The sequence below is a fragment of the Alligator mississippiensis genome, chromosome 1 (genome assembly GCF_030867095.1).
Source record: "Alligator mississippiensis isolate rAllMis1 chromosome 1, rAllMis1, whole genome shotgun sequence".
Lineage (NCBI taxonomy): Eukaryota > Metazoa > Chordata > Crocodylia > Alligatoridae > Alligator > Alligator mississippiensis.
The window spans coordinates 153987202-154010476 of NC_081824.1; the positions used below are offsets into that span (position 1 = coordinate 153987202).

The 23275-nt window shown below is 45.1% G+C and overlaps 1 protein-coding gene across 3 annotated transcripts in view; it reads left to right on the top strand.

The window, feature by feature from the left end:
• The window catches only part of ACTN2 (actinin alpha 2), a 129053-nt gene that overhangs the window by 53285 nt on the left and 52493 nt on the right, over positions 1–23275 (top strand). For all 3 annotated transcript variants that reach the window (XM_059715677.1, XM_059715672.1, XM_059715675.1), the window contains 3 exons: positions 12650–12764; positions 14142–14261; positions 22178–22264. In XM_059715677.1, coding sequence (XP_059571660.1) covers positions 12650–12764; positions 14142–14261; positions 22178–22264 — 322 coding nt within the window. The remainder of the gene's footprint in view (positions 1–12649; positions 12765–14141; positions 14262–22177; positions 22265–23275) is intronic.

Consider the following 23275-nt stretch of genomic DNA (forward strand, 5'->3'; position numbering starts at 1 on the left):
TCAAGAGAAAGACCTGGATTCAGAAGTTACTGTGTCTCCACATGCACACAGGAGTTCAAGCTGGTATATCACATTGCAGGATCAAGGCTTACATTTTTAAATATGGATAACAGGCAGAGGCTGGCTGTGCTTCAAAGACAGGCATCAGTCTCCAGTGGGAATATCCTGGCTGCTTTCTCTGCAGCACTCCTGCCACAAACTCACAGCATGGTAATACCACATATAACTACAAAGTGAATCATTACACTCTATTTAAGCTTGCAGTAATGAATAATCTCCACCGGTACCAGTGAAGAGAAAGGTTAACTGGGATGACTGCTAAAAAGCAGAAGGATTTTCAGTTTCAATAAATTTCTCCTTCAAAGTAAGACAAATAAAGAGTCACACCTATGTTAATATGTTCAGATAGGGCTGGGGTGTATGTGTATGTGTGTGTGTGTGTGTGTGTGTGTGTTCCTGCTGTCTTACAGACATCTCATTCTGGAGAGAGCTTTCCTTGGTTGTACTGCTGGCCTGCCTCTCTGAGTAGAGTTTAAAGCCACCTGGAAAGAGTTGTGCTTCTGCTTCACAAAACAGAAGTAGGAAATATTAAGTTTCCTATCAGTCCTGTACTTTGTATATGTGTATTTTGATTTTGCTAGAATGCCATTGGGTTGTGTTTATTTTTTCCTTATGGAAGAATTGTGGATAGAACTAGAAATATAGGAGTGACTCAAGAAGGCCATTTACTTTGTGGGGGAGGTGGAGGGGAGGTGAAAGGGAAGGGATGTCATGAGAAGCAATGCACAATGCTCTCTTTAGAACAACTTTTTAAGTATTTACTTGTTATAAGACTCTTAAGAGAATTATTCTGACTCATATTTCATAGAAAGACTCAAAGACAGTATTACTTAAACTTTTAGAGACTTATTAGTACAAATGGGTGCATCTACATGTGCAAATGCTGCTGAATGGGTTAACTCCAGAGTAATTTACTCTGGAGTAAACCCACCCTGGTCAAGCATCTGCACGTGAACCCATTTGGGAGCAGATTTACGGCTCCTGGCAGCAGTCTTGTCCTGCCCCTTCGCCAGTCTCCTGCAGCTAGCTCAGGAGCTAATGGGGAGCACGGGGCCAGGAGACAACTGTCTCCTGGCAGGGCTGGGAGATTGTTCCTTGCCCCTAGGAGCTGCCTGCTGCTGGGGTAGGCTCTGGTGGTGGAGCCTAAGTGAGGACATCCCCCTGCCCCTGCAGCAGGGAGCTCCCAGCCCCAGCTCCCTGATTGGAAGGCAGGGGGCTTGGAAAGAGTTGGAGAGGAGGGGCAGGTCACAGCCTCCTGCCCCAATTTGCTGGTGGGACAGCTAGCAGTGGTGTTAGCTGCCCCACCAGCAGATCAGGGCATGGGGCTAGGACCTGCCCCTCCTCTGCAGCTCTTTCCAAGCCCTGTGCCTTGATCACCTGATCGGGGCATGGAGCTGGGAAAAAGCTGCAGGGCTGGGAGCTGTTCCTCACTGAGATGGTTCTTGGCCAGTCCCAGGCTGAGCGGGGAAGTCTGCACATTCAGCCTGGAGCTGACTGGGGACTGGCTGAAATGGGACAGTCCCCAGCCAGCTCTAAGCTGCATGTACAGACTTCCCCACTCAGGCCAGGACTGGCCAGGAGCTGTCCTGGTCAGGGTCAGGTCCCAGCCAGCTCCAAGCTCCCTGCTCCCTGTCCCGGCTCCGTGATCCTGGAGTGGGTGCAGATTTTCCCTGCCCCAGCTCCACAACTGCCATCAAAGAGTGGGAGCTGGAAGTTCCCTCCTGCCAGATCAGGGGGACATTGTCCCCGCCTGGGCTCTGGTGGTGGAGCCCACCCTGGCAGCAGGCAGCTCCTGGGGACAGGGAGCAATCTCCTGCTCCCTGCTGCAGGGCTGACTGGGAGCAAATTATAGACCCATATAAAAATAGTGGAACCCAGTCTAAGATAGACCTGGATCAATGTACATTCAAACTTAGATCTAGATTAGACCGGTACATGGAACTTCTATACAGTTACCTGCGCAGTCCCAGGGCTGGGAAAGCCCAGTCACTGGTCCCAGCCCCGGGGCTACACTTTTCCTACCTGCCCACTTGGTACTGGGCTGTTTTTAGCTCCCCAGCACCTCGACCCCCCTGCAGATCAGCCAACCCCTGCTCTGAGCCCCCTATCTCACAAGCTGCTTGGTGCCAGCTTTATCAGCATTCACCAGTGCCAAGAGCCAAGGAATTAAATACAACTGGGGGGAGAGGGATGGGGGTGTAGGTTTCCAGGGGGAGGCCCTGGGGGACTAAAAATAGGTCCTGGTCCCCCTCAAGCCCCTACATGGACCCTGTGAGCCCCCCCATATTCCACCAAAACCTTCTGGACCCCAGGAAACCCTGTGGGCCCTGCCTGTCCCCTGTTTCCCCTGTGGATACTGTCTTCACCCATAATCTTCCCAATTGCTCTCATGGATGCCACCTGCCCCCTCTCCCCCAATCTCTCATGTGGATGCTGTCTTGCCCTCCCCCCACATTGCTCCTGCCAATCTTCTCTGCCCTTTGATCATCTGCAGATGCTGCCTGCACCCCCAAACCCCGTGATCATCTGCAGATCCTGTCTGCCCTGCCCCCAGATCCCTCCACAGGTGCCACCTGTTACCGCTTCCCCAATCACTCCTGTGGATCCTGCCTGCCCCCATCCTCCCTCAGATGCTGCCTGTCCCCCCATCCCTCCCAATCACTCTCGCAGATCCTGCCTACCTCCCCAATCTCCCATGGATCCCACTTACTCCCTTGATCCCCCCACAGAACCCTGATCCTTTCTGAGCCTGCTTGCCCTTCCCATTTCCTCACCCTGCCACTAGCCTCTTCATTCTGATTTACCTGGTATTGAGTGCCCACTATTAATGCAATCTAGCCTCCCCCTACCCTCCTCAAATGTCTGCAATTAGCCTGGTAGTAAATCATGAAGAAACACCAGTAGGAGAGGCTATTCAGATTCCTTACCCCTGCCTACCCCAAATGTTGGTGTGTCTGCTGAGAGAAGGGCAATTAAAAGAAAACAACAGGGTTTATTTCTAGCAAATAAGTTTAAAGCAGATGACTCCAGTTTTCCAAGGCTTTTATTTGTACCTCCCCTGGAATACATGCCTGTACTTTCACTTCTGCCGTGCATCTCACAGCAAATACATACTCTAGCATCCTTCTTACAGTTCAGCAATAAAGGGAGTTCACATTGCCTCAACCCCAAAGGTTTAAGAAGTAGCTGGACACAGGGCAATATATGCTGGTTGTTGTTGATCTACAGACCTGTCATGCTCTGCATTGTTGCTTAATAATATTAGTCTGAACCAAAGCAATGTCAGTTTATGCTCTCAAGAAATAGGGTCACCAACACAGCATGTGGATGAGGTTAAACAAGGAATGTGGTTTGTGGAAGATAATGGAAACTTGCAAGTTTAGGTTTGCAGCAGACTCATTCAGTGACTTATTGGTGGCATTACTTAAGCCAAGTATCAGGCTCTTCCTTGAAATTAAGTAGTATCTATAGAACCATGTTTAGCCCTAGAAAACAAGCCTATTTTGGAGGTCACCAGATTACACAGTCACATGCAAGATAGTCTGCTGGAATGTACTGTAGTTGTGCCTTCAATGAAGCACAAGACAACTGCGATAACTGTAGGATTTAGATAACAACATTTCATGGACAAACAAAGAAATCACACCAGTAGAGCATGTTTGCTGCAAATAGCAGCAGTAGCCATGGTTGTCTTTTGATGCACTTGAACAAAAAACAAACCCAAATGATCAGAAATACAAAAATGCGATGAGAAACAAAATCAGCTGAAAAAGGGCTTTGTGAAACAAGCTTGAAAGAGAGAAGATTAAGGGATCCCTTGCCAAATTAGTCACTGAAGGAAGCTTCTTCCAGGTTTTGTTTTTTATAGAATAGCCATATTGGCTGTTCATTATCTTCATAAAATGAAGCTTCCAAGGAAGAGGTAGGTAGAATACAGCAGAGAAGACAAGATGGAATGGAAAGTGGGTAGGAGGTCATTGTCGAATGTTGAAACATCCAACATCTGTTCCTAGTTTGCACTTATCCAGGCTCATAACTTTTGTGCCTTGATTTATCCCAGCATAAACATAATATATCACAGCTATAAATACCTACCTGCTAGGATATTGTTTGTGTCAGTACTTTAAAGCTCTCTGAGATTCTTGGATGAAGCTTTACACTATACTGCACATAGTGAAAGATCCTAGCCACTCGTAAGTCCAAAGATAGGGCTAAACAGAGAGACTAGAAGTGGGCAATGTTACACTTTGCAACGTGTGATCAGTAAAAGTATTAGATGAATCTTTCATTCACAGGGAAAAAACTGCCAATTTCCCCTCACCTATCAGAAATTAAGAATCTTAAGAAGCTTCCCTCCATCTCACCCACAGAAATCAGATTTTTGTTTCGTGGCCTCTGCAGTTGCTGGGATCATAGTTCATTTCATTATTGGCTTAGCAGCAATGGCTAAGAAATGAACTCACTTGCATAGTAGAACAACAACATAACTCTTAGCCAGGTCTTTATTAAACTGGGTAAAAATCATGAGCAACAGCACTATAGTATAACCCATAGTTTGGGTGTTCAGACTTAGGCTAAAGTAATTGGTGATTAATTGCATTTCATAGGGAACACATATCTGCTATCTGTGCTTATAAGAGGATTTGCCAAATCTGAGGTTTTCCTTTCCATTTTTCTTTTGTGTTTAGTCCCAGAACATTTCTGCAAAGTACAATAGCACCTAAAGGTAAATGCTTAATTATGATTTGAGTGATTATGAAATAATCTGTTTATGTACTGATTTAGTTACCTTGTCTGATGTAAGTTCCAGATTTTCTATAAGAGCACATTTATTGTTGGGTGCCTTCAGTTGGTTCTTCTATATAATTATAATATTGCTCTAGCAATATAGCTAAATATAGCTCCTAGTATTTGAAAATGGCTTAATGTAGTGTTGAGCCTTTTAGATACACGTCACTAAAACCTATTGTATCTGCACGGAGATGGGTGGAGGCAGACAAATGAACTAGTTATGAGCTAGATTCTGAGCATGTAATTATGTCAAGCACCACTTTAGGACTTTATTGCATTGTGCCCAGCCTATGTTGGTGCACAGGTCTGGGAAAGAACGTGCTTGTGTCTCTGCAGTAGTTCAGGGGTGGGCAAAATGCAGCCCAGGGGCCGGATGCGGCCCGCCATGCCATTCTATCTGGCCTGCGGGCCCCCTCCCACCTCAAAATTAAGAAAATGAATATTTATCTGCCCCTGGCTGCCTGTCATGTGGCCCTTGATGGCTTGCCAAAACTCAGTAAGCAGCCCTCTGCCCAAAATAATTGCCTGCCCCTGTACTAGTTGGTCCTTACACTTCTATGGACATGAGGGCTTAATGATGGTCGTACCAAAAATGCAAATCTTTCCAAAGCAAGCTACTCTGCATTTCCCCAAGCTAAATTGTTCTCAAGAGAATATTTACAGAGCTGCTGCAATGGCAGCTGGCATTCTGGCCCCCATGCACATCCAGACTGACTTCCTGGAGCCCCCTCCTGCCATTTGCACTCCAAGCTCCGTGCAGTTTCATTAAATCTTCAGTTTGAGTCCTCAGAACAAAACATAGCATCAGCAGATAAAACTGGCCTTTTGGGCCTCCTGGGATAACATTTCTCAAAAGTGCTTCCCTTTAAGTCTCCCATTGAAGGCTGGCTGCTGGAATCCGTCTCAATCAACCAACGTTAGATCTCTCCTAGCAGCATCCATTCCCCCATCCCTTCCCTCCTATATAAAACTCTTTTCCTTCTGCCAGTCCATTCCTAGAAACTGTCAAAACAGGTTGTTGCTTACAAAAGCTCATGCCTCTCTGAACCAATTGGTCTCTAAAATCCCCTGCAGACATTGCATTTGTGGTGGGATATATGAAAGTTTCTCACTACAAGGGGTAATGTGCCAGATTTTAAATAAATTTGTCCCAGGATAAAAATGGGGGACCCACAACAAAGAAATTGCTGTTTAAACAGTGGCTTCTTTGTTGCCAAGATAAATTTAACATCTGGCCAGGGAGGAGGTTGTAAAAAGATCACTATGATCCCTCAGTGCTTTTGCTTTGCCAAAGGGGAGAGAGGGAGTGAGAGAAGCTGGCTACCTGACAGCCTGCCCCAGGGTGAGCTTTCAGGGCTGCCACATCAATGATCAGCAAAGGCCCCAGTGTGCACTTCAGGAGCCAGATCTCCAGTCAGCCATGGTCCAGCTCCCAGGCCAAATAAAGGTCCCAGCATGCCTGCAATGGGAGTCCAGGCTCCAGGCATGCCAAAACCTTTAAAGGATGCAGGGGCTCCCTGCAAGTGAAAGCAGAAGCTGATGGGGTATTCTTCCATCAGCTCTTGCTGCTACTTGCAGGGAGCCCTCTCACCCTTACCTCCATGCATGCAGTGGCAACAGAGGCCGATGGGAGGGAAGGAGCCCCAAACTTGATCAATCCCTGCCACTACCAGAGGCTCTTAGAGAACCCCATCACCCTTATTGCCAGGAAGATGGAGCTGCCTGCAGTCCAGAAGCTTTAAAGGGATGCTGGTGCTGGAATACCAGTAGGCCATTAAGTACAGACAGTCAAAAAGCCCAAGGCTGAATTGATTCAATCTTGGCAGGTTAGTCTAAGATGAGTAGATTGAACTGATAAGCAAGTGAACAGGCATTCACTTTTGATTCTGGAAATGCAGCCACATGCCTACAGTGGCCCAGGCCAGAAGCTGGGGGGCGCTAGAGCATGCCTCTTTGCTTGCCTAGAGCAGACAACTTGGGCCAAGGCTAGCCTGCCCACCCTGTGAGGAGGGTTTGTGAGGGGAGGTACAAACCATTAGGCCTGTGCAAAGCAGCCAGTATTCGCTTCGGATTTGGATTTGGCCAGTTCGGAGGGACAGTGATTTGACTCGGTGATTTGAAGCACTGTCCTGATTTGATTTGGCCAATTTGGATTAGGAAATTCGGTGCTGATTCAGAGATTTGGCCATAGACTATAATGGGGTATTGCAAAATACCTATAACTTTGTCATTTTTCTGTGGATTTGGATGAAAACATCAGGGTTGGTAGCCCCTTCTGAGGGCATTAAGCCTGCCAAGTTTCAAGGACGTAGGTTTAGGGGTTTCTGTGAAAGTATACCTCCTATCACTTTTGTGTGTTAAGGCAGAGCAGGATGAATGCAGCAGGGATGATAGCCCGTCATGTGGGCATGAGGCCTGCCAAGTTTCAGGCTGAGTTGTGTAGGGGTTTCTGTGAAAGTGCTCCTCAAGGTTCTGAAAGCAAATAAATAAAGCAAATAAGTACAGAGTGAGATCCTGCCACACCTGGCTGTGGGTTGCCCAATAGGCTAAGGGGTCACACAGCAGCAGCTCCGTGTCCTTGGTGAGATAGGTAGCCACTAAGGCCTCCACGTTACCTGCCTAATAGTGGGGTCTGGTGCCTCTGGACCCCAACATTGAAGCCATGCCCTTGGTCCACACTGGCAGTGGCTGTGGTGGAGGAGATTGGCTCATGGTTGGAGTGCTGGCACGGGAAAGTGGATCCCCCTCTTCCACGTCCCTCTGCTTCTGCTCTTCTGCCTCCCTGCCTGTTCACCATCACCTCTGTCCAGTGATGGAGGGTTTTGTTGCTGCAGACACTAACCTTCACCCTCGGGTTGCACGTGTCTGCCAGCACGTGGACTGTACTGGACCACAATGAATCCAGCCATATTTTTGATGCCCTCCTTCAGCCACCTCACCAGTGCCTGCACCTCTGATGAAAGCAGCTTCCTCCAGCCCGGAACACTGATCCCCTGAAACTTCTCCATTTCTTTCTCAATCTCTTTTACTGCAGGGATCACCTGGCTAAGGAGGGCATCACCAGTGCTGAAAGTCTTGGTGGCCTCAAGGAACAGCTTGAGGACCACCAAGATCTGGGAGATGGTACCCCACTCAGTTGTGTTAAGGGGACCACTGATCCCAATCTCCCCAAGCAAGGCCATCACATGGATGGCCTTCTTTTGTTCAACCAGCCTCTTGAGCACCAGGTTTGGGGAGTTCCAATGAGTGTCCACATCCTGCATGATTTTGTTTTGCGGGATGCTCAGCTCTGCCTGTTTGTCCTGCAGCATCTTGCACCGCTTGGTGCTCTGGTAGAAGTAGCCCACCACCTTCCTGTATTTTGAAATGAGCTGGCTGGTAGTGATGGTGCCCTCACTGGGAGCCCTGTCCCCCTCCAATGCATCCCTGACTACGAGGTAGAACTTGTAAGCCACACAGCGGATGCCAACAAAGTTGGCATCATGCACTGCCTTGACCATACTGTCCCCATTGTTGGTGAACATGAACCCATGGGTGAGCTCGCCCTGCTCAATGAGCAACCCCTGCACCATGTGGTTCATGGCCACCTTGCCATGTGGGACTCATCCATCACCTCTGCTTGAAGGAGAGCCCACTGACACCCTGACTAATTGCACCAGTGCCCTATGAGAGAGAGGTAGACATGATCTCCATCCCGGCTGCTCCAGATTTCTGAGGTGAAGTGCAAGGCTACCTGCGGCCCTGCCTTGAACAGATCCTCCCTCAAGTACTCCCTGCATGCCTCATACAGAGGCAGGGTGGCCTGCCTCTGTTTCTTGGGGATGTGGGCTTTGGAGGGAGAGGGGGACTACTTTTTTGCCATGCTCCCACTGGTGCCAGGCTGAAGAGGAACAAGGGCAAGGGGGTGCTGCCTTCTGATATGCAGCAGTATTGCCATGGTGGTGAAGTGTTTCACCTCCTTACCCCGGCTGATCTGCCTTTGGCAGTGCTGGCAGGTAGCATACCTGGGATCATCTGCCACCTCAAAATGATCCCACTCTACACTACCCACCCGCTTCTGGGTTGAAGGTGGGGATCCTGACTTTTCCCCCTCCTTATCAGGCAGAGCTACAACACGAGGAGGAGCTGAGCCACCTGCCCCCATAACCTCCTCTGAAGTGCCTTCCAGAGAAGAAGACCTGCCTCTAGGGGAACTTTGAGGGGTGTGGAGCACAAACTCAGATTCCCCCTCCTTTCCCAGAATTTCCTTCACTATGGCCCTCAGGTCCTCTGCTTCCATATCCAGCACCTCCTCTGGCACTAGAAGGCTCATGCTGGCAGATGAATTTGGGGTGGAGAATGCTATGCTGCTGCTGGTCAGTGGTATTAGTGGCAGTGGTGCAGGTGCAGGCACTGCTACCACCTCCTTGCTCCCACTAGCAGCAGAAGACTCATCACTACCAGGAAGGAGGGTGCATCGGCCAGATTCGATGATCTTCCGAGTCCCTTCCAGCCCTAATGTCTATGAAATCTATGTTTGGGATGGGGGCAACTTGCAGCTTTCTCTCTGCCCCCTCTCCCTCCACTGCCAGAAGACCTGGCACCTGCCTTTCCAGCACACTTCAGAATGTTTGGTGTGCTGCAAAATGTGTGTGTGTATGTAATATATGTTGTGCTTTCCTGCATAGTGATAACACACTGTCAGGGAAAACAGATTTCTTTTTGTGGGGGGGAAAGAATCAAGACAGACTAACATGAACAAATAAGAGGATTTCAGGGGAAAAATAAGTTGAAAGCAATGGATAGGGATAAGAATAGGGACTGTAGGCAAGGGAAAGTAGAAAAGGATTGGATATAACTTACAAGGAGAGAGACTAGCTAGCAAGAGACTAGCTAGTGAGCCAGAGCCTTTCAGACGCTGCTGATCCAAGAGAGAGACAGCTCACAAAAGACACGCATCACTTCAGACACAGCTTCATATGTTGTTTCTATGTCCCTCCCCCAGAGCACTGTGATTGGAAGGGAACTCAGAGAAAGTTCCCTTCCAGTCACTGGCCAGATATCAATATCAGAGCAGTCTTTCCCCCGCACCTCAGCCTTTTCCATGTATGGAAGATCACTCTATCCCCCTTCCTCTTCTCAGTTTCTGCTTGCTGCAAGCCTTCCAAATCTCTGAATCTTTCCGAATTGATTTGGAGGCTTCCGATTCAATTTGGACCTTTCAATGGATCTCCCGATTCAATTCGGATTTGGTGATTTGGCTGCTGAATTGGGCCAAATCTCCTCCAAATTGATTCGGTCACTGAAGCTTTGCACAGCCCTACTAACCATCCTGAGATGCTGGTGGACTGTGAGTTAACTTGAATCTGGAGGGAATCTGGGACAGAAGTTCAATAAACCAATTTAACCTAAATCAGTTAAGTCTGATACTACATCCATCCAGGTTTATCTTAAACCAGTTTCAGCCATTTTGAAAGCAGTTTATGTGCACTGAACTTGTGTTCCAGATTTGAACCAGTTTCTGATCACTTATACTGGTTTATATGTAGTTTATGTCCCTAACCTAAAGCACCAGGATATTCAAAGGGCTCCCAGGGAAGCCGAAACCACCTGGGCTTCTGGTCTGCCCAGGTGCCAGGCTCACAAGTCTCTCTGTGAGCCTGTCTGGCCTATTAATAAGCTCTCCTGGGCATGGGGAAAATTGTGGAGCAGCCCCTGATTGTCCTTTGGCTGGAGAGTGCAGTAGAGAGCATAGCATGCTTTTGCTGGGCTCCAGCCAAAGTGTTTTGAATGTGTGGCTGCCCATATTTATTTTAGCAGCTCTACAAATTTTGCAGACTATTACATGTGGCTTTATCAGTGTCTGAAACTGGTCATTCTCCTTTACTCATTCACCTGCTGAGCTCTCCTGTGTTTCAGGCCCTATCTTCTCCATCTGTCTCTGTCTTCTAACAGGAAGAAGGAAAAAAACTGTTAGTCTGAAGAAGCAGAGGGGAAGGGAAAGGAAGGATCAACTTAACAAGTCAGAGAGAAAGGAAGGAACATTCAACTATTAGCCCCAAGTACTTTGGAAGCTGATAAAAGCTGATCCCTCTATCTCAGACATGCTCAAACACTCTCAGACTGCTTGAAGGCAGGTTCAGTAGCGTGGCTCAAAGCCAGGAGGTTGCTAACGTCTAGCTTGAGGGGGTTTTAGTACTAGAGTTTGTCAATTTATTTCTTCAAATAAAAGACACATACATTAGCAGGAAAGTAGAAAAGCTTTATAAAACTCTACATGCAAATGGAATTCAGGACAAATATCATCAGGTTATTTAAACTTAAGGTAAAAGGAAGTTTCTTATGTTAGAGAGGTTCTTGATATTTTTTCCCCAGGAATATTTTAAAACACATTTTTATGAAAAAGAGCTATAGTACACACATGCACACTTATATAAAATCACCAGAGAGAGTGATGAATGAATTAGAAGACAGAAAAATATCTCTTCTGGAAAATGGTCATTTTAAGCTACTACACCAGTGGTTCTCAACCTTTTTAGACTCAAGAAACTCCTTGTTGGACTCGGGACACTCTTCGGAAAATGCCAGATCTTAGCTTTCACTCACTTTTTGACTGCAGAAGAATAAAGCATCAATTCTGTTGCAAAGAACTCAAAAAGACCACAACAGGATGTTTTTGACAGTATAGATTCCTATTTGAAATCCCTGGCTTTATCATGTAAGTCAAGTTTTCACACTTCACAGCGCTAACATCACATAGCGCCCCACAGCACCCTGATTAATAATCACTGTACCAAACATTTACAATGTTTTAAAATTTATTTACACAAGTTTTAGACTGGTGCATAACTATTGACTAAGATTGGAATTACTTCTGTTTTATGCCCTTGTAAGCGAGAGGAGAATTATGCCCAATGCTTTCACAGGCAGAAATGTGCTCATCATGTTGTCTTTCATGATAATTTTGATTCTGAAAACTTAGATATGATCACTGTTTGGAAGTTAATATAAGGAAGAATCTACATTTTTACAAAATCCATGGTGAATCAGGCCCTATTAAAATACGGAAATTATTTTAAAGTCTCTATGCAGAGATCATCATAAACAGACGGCGAGACTTGGCTGTGTTCTTTTTAAGTGCCCTTGTTTACGATGGTATTTTGTTTTTCTACATCTTTATTTGTAAGTACCAGGATTACCTCGCTGTCACTCTGATTTCAGCAAGTGGAGATAGGTTTTCTTTTCCTCCTTTCCTCACTTCTGTCCAATAAATGCCCATGACCATAATTCTGTGTTTCTTGAATAAAAGAGGTGAGAAGCTCATGTCCTTACCTATGAAGTGGGTAGTCCACACACTGATGACAGCCTGCGGTAGCACTGACAATCCATAGTTAGAGGTCATTACACACACACACACACACACACACACACACACACACACACACACACACACACACACTTTCTTAGCCTCAGAGTCTGACAATGCATGAGCAGGCCTGTTTGATGATTATGTCCTTATGTACAGTAGTGGCTGTAAAACACATTGTGCCTACACACATAGAGCATCTTTTGAAGAAAGCATAATTCAGCAAAATACTTGTCTCTCATAGAGCAGAGAGACTGTTTTATCTTCAAAGTGCATCATGAATGTGTAGGATGAGAATTTCAAGTCAGCCTGAATACTTAAAATTAATGGGAATTGAATAACTCTGTCTCCTTCACAGTCTTGACAAGCTCAGATGCAGTATTTCCTCAGGTATTTTAGCAGTTGTTTTGAAAGATGCCACAGTGACAAGTGTGTTTTTAATTCCTATTGCAGACATTCACAGCCTGGTGCAATTCCCACCTCAGGAAAGCAGGCACGCAGATCGAGAACATCGAAGAGGACTTCAGGAATGGCCTTAAATTGATGCTTCTCTTGGAGGTCATCTCAGGTTTGTTTCAAATAAAAACTTTTAATGCTCCCTACATTTTAATCTAAAACTCCTCAGCCTACATATTATATGGCGGAAATTAATCCCATATAGGTTGGTTAGGAGAAATCCTGTTGTCAAGCAGCTGAGACCAACAAATCTGCACTTTGATAAGTAATTCTTAACAGTTCACTGCCAAATGAATGAGCTCTGAGCTTCATTTATTGAGCATCCTGAGTGAATTGATTGCTGCAGCTGCTCTGATGCTGAAAATAAAAATCTTAGTTTCCCGCTACTCTTAAAAGGTAGAAGAAATGGATGATTTGTCTGCCTCACACTGACTTCCTTAATAAATTTCTTTATGGGGTTCTCTCCCTGTTTTTTCTTGTGCCGTAACATCAGGATTCTAAGTTCATATTTGGAAACCAAAGATAAGTGCCCTAATTTTAAGTGTTCATCATCCAACATCTCCCTTTGACTTATGTTTAACTAGCTAATTTATCCTTTCTCCTTTCCATTTAAAAGGTGCAGCTGCCAATGGGGTCTGTAATAAATTGAGGAAGCTATGGGAAATGGGGAGAGGGTGACCTAGTTGATGATAGAGGGGAAAGGGAGGGAGCATGATAAAAAGAGCATTTCTAAGCTATTTTTTGAGAAAAAAACAATTTTGATATGTATTCATATATAATTATATTCTTGACCATTGGAAAAGACAAGATTGTGCAAACTTTGGATACCAGGTGGTGGCAGCATGGCCTTGAAATTAGTTGATTTTCCAGCTGGGTTAGGTCTGAAGGTGGCAGTGATGCCTGCTGCAGCATCCTAAGGTCTGTGGGACTTATATGGTTAACTGTACAGATACTTGGATTCTGTCTGTTCCCCAGTGTACTCTTCCATCTAGTGTATCTCTATCAATCTTCTTCACTTCAGAAATCATCAGGTTGGCTGAGATTTTACTTAGACAGGGGTAATATGGCTGTCTGATTTATAAAATTCAGATTCACCTTGTAATCAGGCAGGAAAGATTGATATACTGTGCAGAAGGGCTTCTGCCCTTCCTTTTTTAATATTCAACTACTCTAAAACAGCTATTAACAGGAAAATGAAATTTGGAAAGTAAATGTATTCATATGTCTTTAAGGTATTTAGGGTAAATGTAAAAATGTTTGTGAGGTTTTACTGCTGTACTAAAGAGATCAAAGCCTGTCACTTCTTCATTTGAATTTGCTCTTTGGGGTTTTGTTAAAAGGCACTTGACATTCTTTCAGAAAAATACCTGCAGGATAGCTGTTAGCTCTTAGACATCATATAGTGCACATACATTCTAAGTTTTTCTATTCACTTGTGTGCCTGTAGCTAGGTGCCTGTAACAATAACATCATATTTGTTTTCCTACAGGAGAAAGACTACCAAAGCCAGACAGAGGAAAGATGCGCTTCCATAAAATAGCTAATGTCAACAAAGCCCTGGATTTTATTGCCAGCAAAGGAGTGAAACTTGTATCAATTGGTGCAGAAGGTATGTGGAAGGACTTGCCAACTGGCCTTGGTTGCCAGGTCCTACATTTCTCAAACAAATTTGATACAGGGACTTGGGACCAGGTTGTGCTGGTTCTTCTTTGATTCATAGATGTAGGGTTGGAAGGGACCTAAGTAGATCATCAAGTCCGATCCCCTGCCCTGGGCAGGAGAGAATACTGGGCTCAATGACCCCAGCTAGGTAATTGTCAAGCCTCCTCTTAAAGACCCCCAAGGTAGGAGCCAGTACCACTTCCCTTGGAAGTATGTCCCTTGGACATAGAAGGCCCCCAAAACATCTGAATGTTGATGGCTTCTCTGCAGTAGTGGGAGGACAAGAAGCAGAAACTTTACAGGCACATGGAAATGTGGGGCTTTGGCTGGGACTGTGGACTATAGAACAGAGGGAACCAACCGCCAAGTGGCACAGGTAACTTCTGTGCATGGCATGCAGCCCGCGGGAGGGAACAGGCAGCACTACTGCAGATGGACAGGGAGCAGAAAGCAGTGCAGCAGATCAGGCAGGTGAAGGATATTGGAGTAGCACTTAGAGAGGGCATGGGGCTTTATTTGTGGCATGCCAGCCAAAAGGCCTAAAATGCCTTAGCTGCTGCTCATTCCTTTTTCCTGAAGATTAAGAGGATATTTGCTTCTTTCAGTGCCTTCCTATCTTTCAACATGCTGTTAAAAATGATAGTTCCTTTAGAAATCAGATTCTAGACTGTACTGCATCCTGCCCTTCATGTTCATTTATTGAATACCTAGAGAGCAATCATTTGTACAGGAAATGTATTGGTGTAATTGCTTTGTGATTGCGTTTTATTGCCATCTTGTTAATATGGTGAACTGTGCCTACTTAGTACATAGAATATTCTTGATGGGATATCCTAGATGTTTGGTCTCAGACATCTTGTATTCTTTGCTGCACAGTGGCTCAACCTCAACAGGAAGAGTGGACAGCACCCCCTGCCTCGGCATAGCCTGATAGTTAAGACCTTCTCCTGGGAGGTGGAAGATGTGACTTTGAACCACCTAAGGCTCCGAAGAGCCTAAAACCAAGGTCTTCCATTTTTGGGAGTGACCTACTTCCCAAAATATTGGTGGTAGCAATGGCACCATGACTGCCACCTCTTCCCCCAGATATGTTTCTGAATGAAAGTGGCTATGATTGCTATACTTTGCACTGAATTCAACACTGTTTATGTGGGCTATCTGTTTCTTTGGGCCTGCTGACATGACTGCCTGTGAGCACTTAAGTGCAAGGGGTGTCCACTCTCTGAATCCCAAATCCAGTTAGGTGTGAAACAGGTATCAGTAGGTTCATCTGTCCCAAGGCAGTTACTGTTTTGGGTACATGCATTGTCAGAACCGTAGGTGTCTAAATAATGTTCCTGGTGAAAATGTAGGCACTGAAAGAATCTTAGGTACCTAAGTGATGAAATGGGTTTTTCTGCTCGGCTTACTTGGATTTATCCACCTCAATTCCACCTAAGTGCTTTTGAACATCTGAGACTAGGTCACTGGTGTTAAGCTTCTGAATCCGTATGCAGTCACTTAAGGAAGTCCCCACAACCCCTCCTGGTTTCAGTGTGAGTTGTTGGGGAAGTCTGTACTTCAAAAATCAGGATGGTTGAGTTTAGAAGCCCAACTTCAATTATCTGTTCTTGAAACTGTTGGCTATTCCTTTTAACAGGGCAAAGTGTTTTTTTTAATTTTGTTTTTTAAGAAAATGGGTCAAACTTTAAAAAAACACCTTGAACACAAGACATCAGCCACAAACTGGATTGTGTTCAGAATGGTCCAAATTCAAATAGCTGCTTTCTGTTTACAATCCTGCTCCCTGAAGGTACATTCATAGTGTCTGATGAAGTAATTTGTTGCTTATGAAAGCTTATGCCTATCTGAATTTGTTAGTCTATAAAAGAGGCAAGGATTTTTTTGGCTGATATCTTTTATTGGACCTGTTGCATGGTTGGGATAAAGGTAGACATGTTTTTGAATGCAAGACATTTTTCATCAGTTCTGAGGAGGAAAGCAAGCACAGTGTTATGCTGGGTTGTGGGTGGCCAGGTCTGGGGGTTGAAAGAAGCAACCAAGATCCAAGAGGAGCGTGTAGAGTCTGAGTGTAGGGGAGCCTAAAAGCCAGAAGATCCATTTGGGGAACTAAATCAGAGTATCGGGCAGAGAACGGGGTCAGGAGGCTGGCCAGGTTAGGTATCTGGTTATCTGGGAGATCAAACCAGAGTCAGGTTAGGGAACCAAAGGGCCAGGCCAAACTCAGGATCTGTGGGCAAGCCAGGTTGGGTAGCTAAGTGAGGCAGTCTCGGTACAAGATGGAGCCTTGTTGCCTAGACACTTCCTCCTTCAGGGTTTAATAGTAAGGAGTAAAGGGTCCACTGATCCTGGCTGGCCACTCTGGTTGCACGAAGTGAGTTGGATATCAGGTTCTGACCACCTCCCTCCAAGCTCATGATCCACTATGCGTGTGACAGATTGGGATAAGTGGACATACCAGGCAGGCTGAGGCCCCAGGTTCAAGACCATGACCTGACATTACTCCCCCCACTCCCCTGCTCCTGCAACACCACCCAGGGGGGGAGGGGGGCAATTACTTGGGCCCAATGTACCACATAGGGAGGTTTGTGGAACTGTCATGGGCCAGGTTAGCACATTTCCCCCCCCCCCACTCCCCCCGCAACAGTTCACCAAACTTCCCTATGTGGGATGGAGACAGGAGCGGGCAGGGCCCAAGCCCTGAGCTAAGTCCACAGCTCTGACCCCTGCCCTGGCCCACCCTGCATATGGTGGTTGGGGTCTCTGCCACACCCACTGCAGATCTGCCCATCCTGGCCATGATGGGCAGTGGTGGCAGTGGTGGTGGCAGGAAAAAGTGGGACCTGGACTCCCACACCAGATCTGCCACCACCATTTATTGTGGCTGGGGCAGGCAGGTCTGGAGCAGATGCTGCAGGGACCCCAACCCCCTGCTTGGGCCGGGGCCGGGGCCGGGGCCTGCACTCAGCCCAGGACTTGGGCCCCACCCACATGGGACTGGGTTTGATGGTGGCAGAAACTAAAAGGAGCCACTGCCACAGGGACTGCCAGGAAATGGAGTCCAGCTTTGGATGTGCTCCAGGCCCGCTGCATGCCTGGGGGCAGCAGGACATGCCACGGGTCAGACGGTGCCTGTACCAGGTGGGACTGAGGGACCCACCACAGGTTGACAAAGTCCTTCTGGGGCTTGGATCTGGCCTGTGGGCCATATTTTTCTCACCCCTGACCTAGGAGACCCTAGCCCAGGCTTTCCTGGGTGGCCCTCATGAAAATTTTGTACCACATCAGCAGCATGGATGTTTTCTGCAGGCTTCCTCAGGCTCCCACGTGTATTCGTCTGGCCTGTAACCTTCACAGTCTAGTAATCATACAGTATAATTTTCCTCATCTTTATCTTGAGTCTAGAATCTCTTGAAGTAAGTATTCTTCTTGTCCTTGAACCATCACGGGTGGTAGAGGAAGCTGAGATTAACGAAGGAGCGAGTTTTCCATGTAGGGCTTGAACAGGGACATGTGAAATATCAGATGGATTTTGAGTGTTGGTGGGAGTTGCAATTCATTTGTGACCAGATTAATTTGTTGGGTAATACAAAAGGTACTGATGTACCTGTGATCCAGATACTGCAGGGGCCAGCAGGTATGGAAGTATTTGGTTGACAGCCATACCTTTTGTCCTACTGACTAAGCAGGCCCTGCAGATCTATGTGTTCTTTGTACGCTTCTTTTGTCTTTTCTAGATGGACTTTTAATTTTGGACCTCTTGCCCATGTTGTACCCAGTCTTTGGCCACAGCTTTATCCAGGGTGACAAGTAGTTGGGCGTAGCTAGGGTGGAATCCATTAGTAAAGAATGGGCTTTATTCAGTCAAGACATGAGTGGAACCTTTGTAGGCAAACTCTACAAGTGCTAGCAGGAGGGCCCTCTTGTTTTGCTGGAAATTGAGGTAACGCTGAAGCTACTGTTCTATAATCTGATTTGTTCTCTCAGCTTGACTGCTTGTGGGTCATATATGGATGAGAGTTGGGCATGGACCCTGAGCAGGTGCAAGGCCTCACAAATGAAACTCGGGAAATGAACTGGAGCTCATAATTGGAGGTTGTGCAGCCTGGGAGACCATGAAGGTGAAGAACACATGATCTAGCCATAATTGGGCAGTGTCTTTGGCCAGGGCCAACCTGTGCATAGGATAAAGTGAGACATTTTGGTTAACTGATATATCACTATCAGGATCATAGCGTACCCATTGGATTCAGGTATCTCTACTGTAAAGTCCAGTGAAATAGCAAACCAGGGTTAAGGGAGAGGGGAAAACAGGAGGATGGAGGAGCCCACAAGTTTTTTATGTGAGTTTTTTTAGTACAGGCACAAAGATCACAGGAGTGGATGAAATCTTGGACTGTCTCATGCAGGCATGGCCAGCAGAAGTAGTGGGCAACCAGTTGGTAGGTCTTTTTTATTTCTGGGTGGCCTGCCAACAGCAAGTCTTGGCTTTTGTGAAGAACTGTCAGTCTGGCCAGACCTGGAGGCACAGAAATCCTCCCCTGAGTGAATATGACTCCCTCCTGTGCCTGGTGGGGTGTTGTGAGAGGGTGCTCTGCTCCATGGGGAGGGAATTCCTCTTAGATGGATAGCAACTCCAGCCAAGGTCAGCAGATCCATTGGTAGCATGGCACCAATGGTAGAGTGAATACTTACGTGGAGTTCTCCCCTTTATAGTATTTGGTGTCAGATAGTTGTATTTTGGGTCCATTGATATAATCTTCAGGGGTGTACTCCTGCTCCCTCTGTGCAAAATTTAAGTTTTTTTTCCTACCTACGGGAACTTTTTACCATCTTGCACCATCTACACTTTTCCCAGAGCCTGACAATGGGACTTCGATCACAAAAGCTTGCAGAAAAGGACATTTTCTTGCCATTTTCTAGTTGGTCTAATAAAAGGTATCATTTTGGAACCAAGAGTTCTAGTTTTTTGTATGTCTTGATATAATCTTGACAGTTGAGGATGACTACAGCTCCACCTTTTATCCTTTGGTTTGATTACTATTTCACTTCTGGATGTTAGAGAGTCTATGTTTTTTCTTTCTGAGGAAGAGAGTTAGTTGTGATCCTGGCTTTTGCTGAGAATTTGGCTGTTACCTTTTTTTCTGAAGCAGCCAGTATATTAGTTCATTGTGTGGTTACATCCTCTGGGAGTTGTCCAGTCTGATGTTTAATTATTGCTTTTTTTCTCAGTTGTGGCGGGAAGGTTGTCAGAGCCTGGAGGTGTTTCTATCCTGGGTGTGGAAGTATTCTTTCAGGCAAAGTCTGCAGAAGGATTCTTTTAATTCTCCACATATTAGTTTCTCCTCAGGTTGCTTCTCTGGAAAGAAGCTCAGGCCTTTAAAGAATACAGATATTTCAGAATGGGATAGAGGGTGCTGTGACCAGTTAATGATGTTGGTCTTTTTGGTACTGCTGCCTTGATTTCTTCCTATGTTGCTGGTGCACTACCTGTGAGATGTCTACTGTTGTAATAGCTGCTTCCACTTGGATGGCTGTCTGTTGTGTATTTTTAGTAGTACATTTGAGTCTGCAGCATAGTAGCTGTGTGTGTCTCCAGGTTAATAGCTCTTAGTTTAGTAGCATAGGTAAGTATGTCTTGTTTATGTTGATCCCTTTTGGAGTAGGTTAGGTGAAGAAGATGGTTTCTCAGTATTTCTGAAGTTTTCCTGCATTGTTTTGTTGCATATATAGAGCTAGAGGGGTGAAGATGATGAATCCCCTTAGGATATTACGTTAGTCTATAAGGACACTTTTACACATGCTCTGAGGGTGGGGTGTGCAGCGCTTTAATTAGACTGGCTCTGAGAGCCAGTCTAATTAAAGCTCCGCGGTGTCTCCTGTATCAGTGTCCCTGCACTTAAAAATGGCAGCGAGCTTTAGTTTAGGTGCCTCCACTGCCATTTTTAAGTGCGGGAACGCTGATAAGCTTGCAAATACTATGCTCCAGCAGACTAAGTTAATCGAATCTGCTCCAATGTGTTGAAATTCCAGCACAGCGGAACAGCCTCCACACTTGTGTATAGACACCCTAAGGTGCCACTTTGTCCTTTCTTCTGCCTGACTTCAGACTAAGGTGGCTAAGTACCTTTCTCTGATCCTGGATAGTGCAACTAAGCTATAATGTAAGCGACAAGCAGGCCTAGGCTGAACACCCAGGAGATCTAGCTTAGTTCTGCTGAAAACCCTCTCTTTTTCTTCTTGTAAAATGGGAGTAATAGTTGTAAAACTATATATTAATATTTGAAAATTTTCAGATTCTTCTCTTTTTCCTAGAATACTTATGATACAATTTTGTGTATGTGAGCTCTGGAGTGAACTGAAAAATAGGGATTCTAGTTCTCCCAAAGTAAAGAAGGGAAATGTACACACAAATATAAGAATTACTTTGGGGACTATTTCTGGTGGCTTGTGGAGGAGAAGAAAATGAACTTTTTTTTTTTATCACATTAACATTTTTAGCAATTTAACAACTTCCTTGTCCTGATTTTTTTTGTATTCTTTCCTTGTTCTTCGCACATTTTTGGCTCTTTTTCACCTAAAGAGACCAAAAAGATGAAGCTGGCAACTAGTGTGAATATTCCATCAGGAACAGTATGAGGAGAGAAACTGCTGTAGCCAGTGAAAGCAAAAAAATTCCTATACTTGCAGCATAGCTACTGCAAAATAATTATACAGTCATTATGCAAATCCATGTACTGATTGTCAGCCAATCAGCAATGCCCCCCTGAGTACTGCAATTCATGTACTGTACATTTTGAGAAATGAAAAAATGACTATAGTAATTATGCGGATCAGAGACATGCTGCATTTTGAGTTCAAGGAAATGTATAAGTTGTGGGGGGGCATGGAAATAGAAACAATTATTTGGCTATATTTGATTGAGACGGTTCAAGTTCTGTATAATTCATGGAGCATTTCAGAAGATTGATAATTTTTCTGGCCAATATGATGGCAATGCTTATATCCCATGAAGTCTGTGAGCAGGGAAGGAAAAACCTTGAAAAATTAGGAGGAACCCCTAAGGGTGAAGTGGAAAAATAATAAACTGGTAATCTTTTTAGCACTAATTATTGCATTATTAAAAACATATACCATGTCTGGAGCTAGATTCTCAAACTGCAGAGGTGCCATTTGAATGATATAAGTGCATGTGCCTATTGACAAGACATTTTTAATATATGCCTGAAAAATGTATACCAAACAGTGCATATACCCAAGTGCTTTCTTGTTGTTGTTGTTTTTTAAATGAAATCCCTCATAACTTGGTCAAACCAAAAGTGGCAACTAAAAGGTGCAACTACATCCTGTGGCATGTTTTCAAACACGCTTAGTAACAAGTAGCTTCCAATGCTCTTAGCTGGGGCTGCTGACTGCCAGGCATTTTTGAAAATCTGGCCTCAGCTATGGGTATTATTTTTTAAAGCATCTTGGTAATTTAGGAGTTGTTTAAAATATGCAAAACTGATTTTTTTTCATTTGCTTTGCAAGGTTGTTTTTATTCAAACTTTCAAACTTTCCCCCTCAGACAAAGATTCATCCTATAGAAAAGTCAGCCCAAAAAGTGAAAGCTTCAGAAAGATGCAATTAACTGAACAAAAGCCATTTACTATGAAGGTGTTAGGTGACTGTAACCATAAGTAATTTTCAAGTTTATCACAATTGAAACAGAAGCACGATCCTGTTGAAAAACTAAAAGAAGCTGTTTGTAACTAAGAACTGTATTGCTGCCTATGTAACAAATGACTGGAGGATGATTAAAGTAAGACAATACATAGCAAACCATATTTCATTAATTCTATGCTTTCTTTTTGTTTACCTTAGAAATTGTTGATGGCAATGTGAAAATGACCCTGGGTATGATCTGGACTATCATCCTTCGCTTTGCTATTCAGGATATTTCAGTAGAAGGTAAGAATATGCCTCTGGCTTTCTTAAAATTGTTGGGACAGCGTTATGTCAACCTGAGTTGATATGGTTTGGTTTAAAACATTATTTTAGTCACATCACTGAAAAGTGAGGTGACACATTTGTAAAGTGAATTGTGTGGTAGAGTTGGTGGCATTAAGAACAAAAGTCCTCTGATTATTTACTGAAAAAGATGCAGTGAGATACCCCCTGCTGGCAATTAGATCAGTGTTTGGGGACATGGTCATTTCACCCTTACCACGGCACAGGCCACAGACAGTATTTTTATAAGGTCCTATCTAAATTACAGCAGCCTTCCTGGGATGCCATCTGGACTTCAGGCTATCTGGAATTTATAAGGTGATGCACTCTGTGGTCCTGCCCTTTATCCGCCCTTTCAGTTCAAGGATGCTGACTGCCAACTTACCTCTTTGCCTCATATTTGCAAATCCCTCTTGCCTCTGACTGCAACACTGCACCGTTTGATCTGCCTTCATCCCTGCCCCTCTCTTGGCCATCTCTGATTTGTTATAGGTTCAAATCTTCTAGGAACAAAGCCATGCAGTACAGGGTCCTGGGCAATGGCACACCTTTATTGGGCATGCTGGTGGTAAGCAGAGAAGCATTGCTAGGAGTAGATGGCAGACAGAAGAGCTTGATTAGCAGAAGATGAAGGGTTGTTAACACCTATGGAGCAAAGAGATTAGCAGGGATCAAGTAGCTAATAATGAACCATGGAGTCAATTGTTTCTTCAGCTCTGCCTGAATAGAAATGCCACTGTTCCTGACAGCTTGTTTGTTTTAAATTTTGAATGGAGCAGGAATCAAAGGGGTCTGCAGCTGTACCATCAAACCCCTCCCCGCTCTCTTCTGGATCCACCCTCACTTCCATCTACCCTGCTTCTGCCATTTCCCCATTATCTTGCCAACTTTTACACTTCCTGCCTTCTGGAACAAATACCTATATCTCTTCACTTCTTTGCAAATCTCATCTGAATAGGTATATTTCCTTCC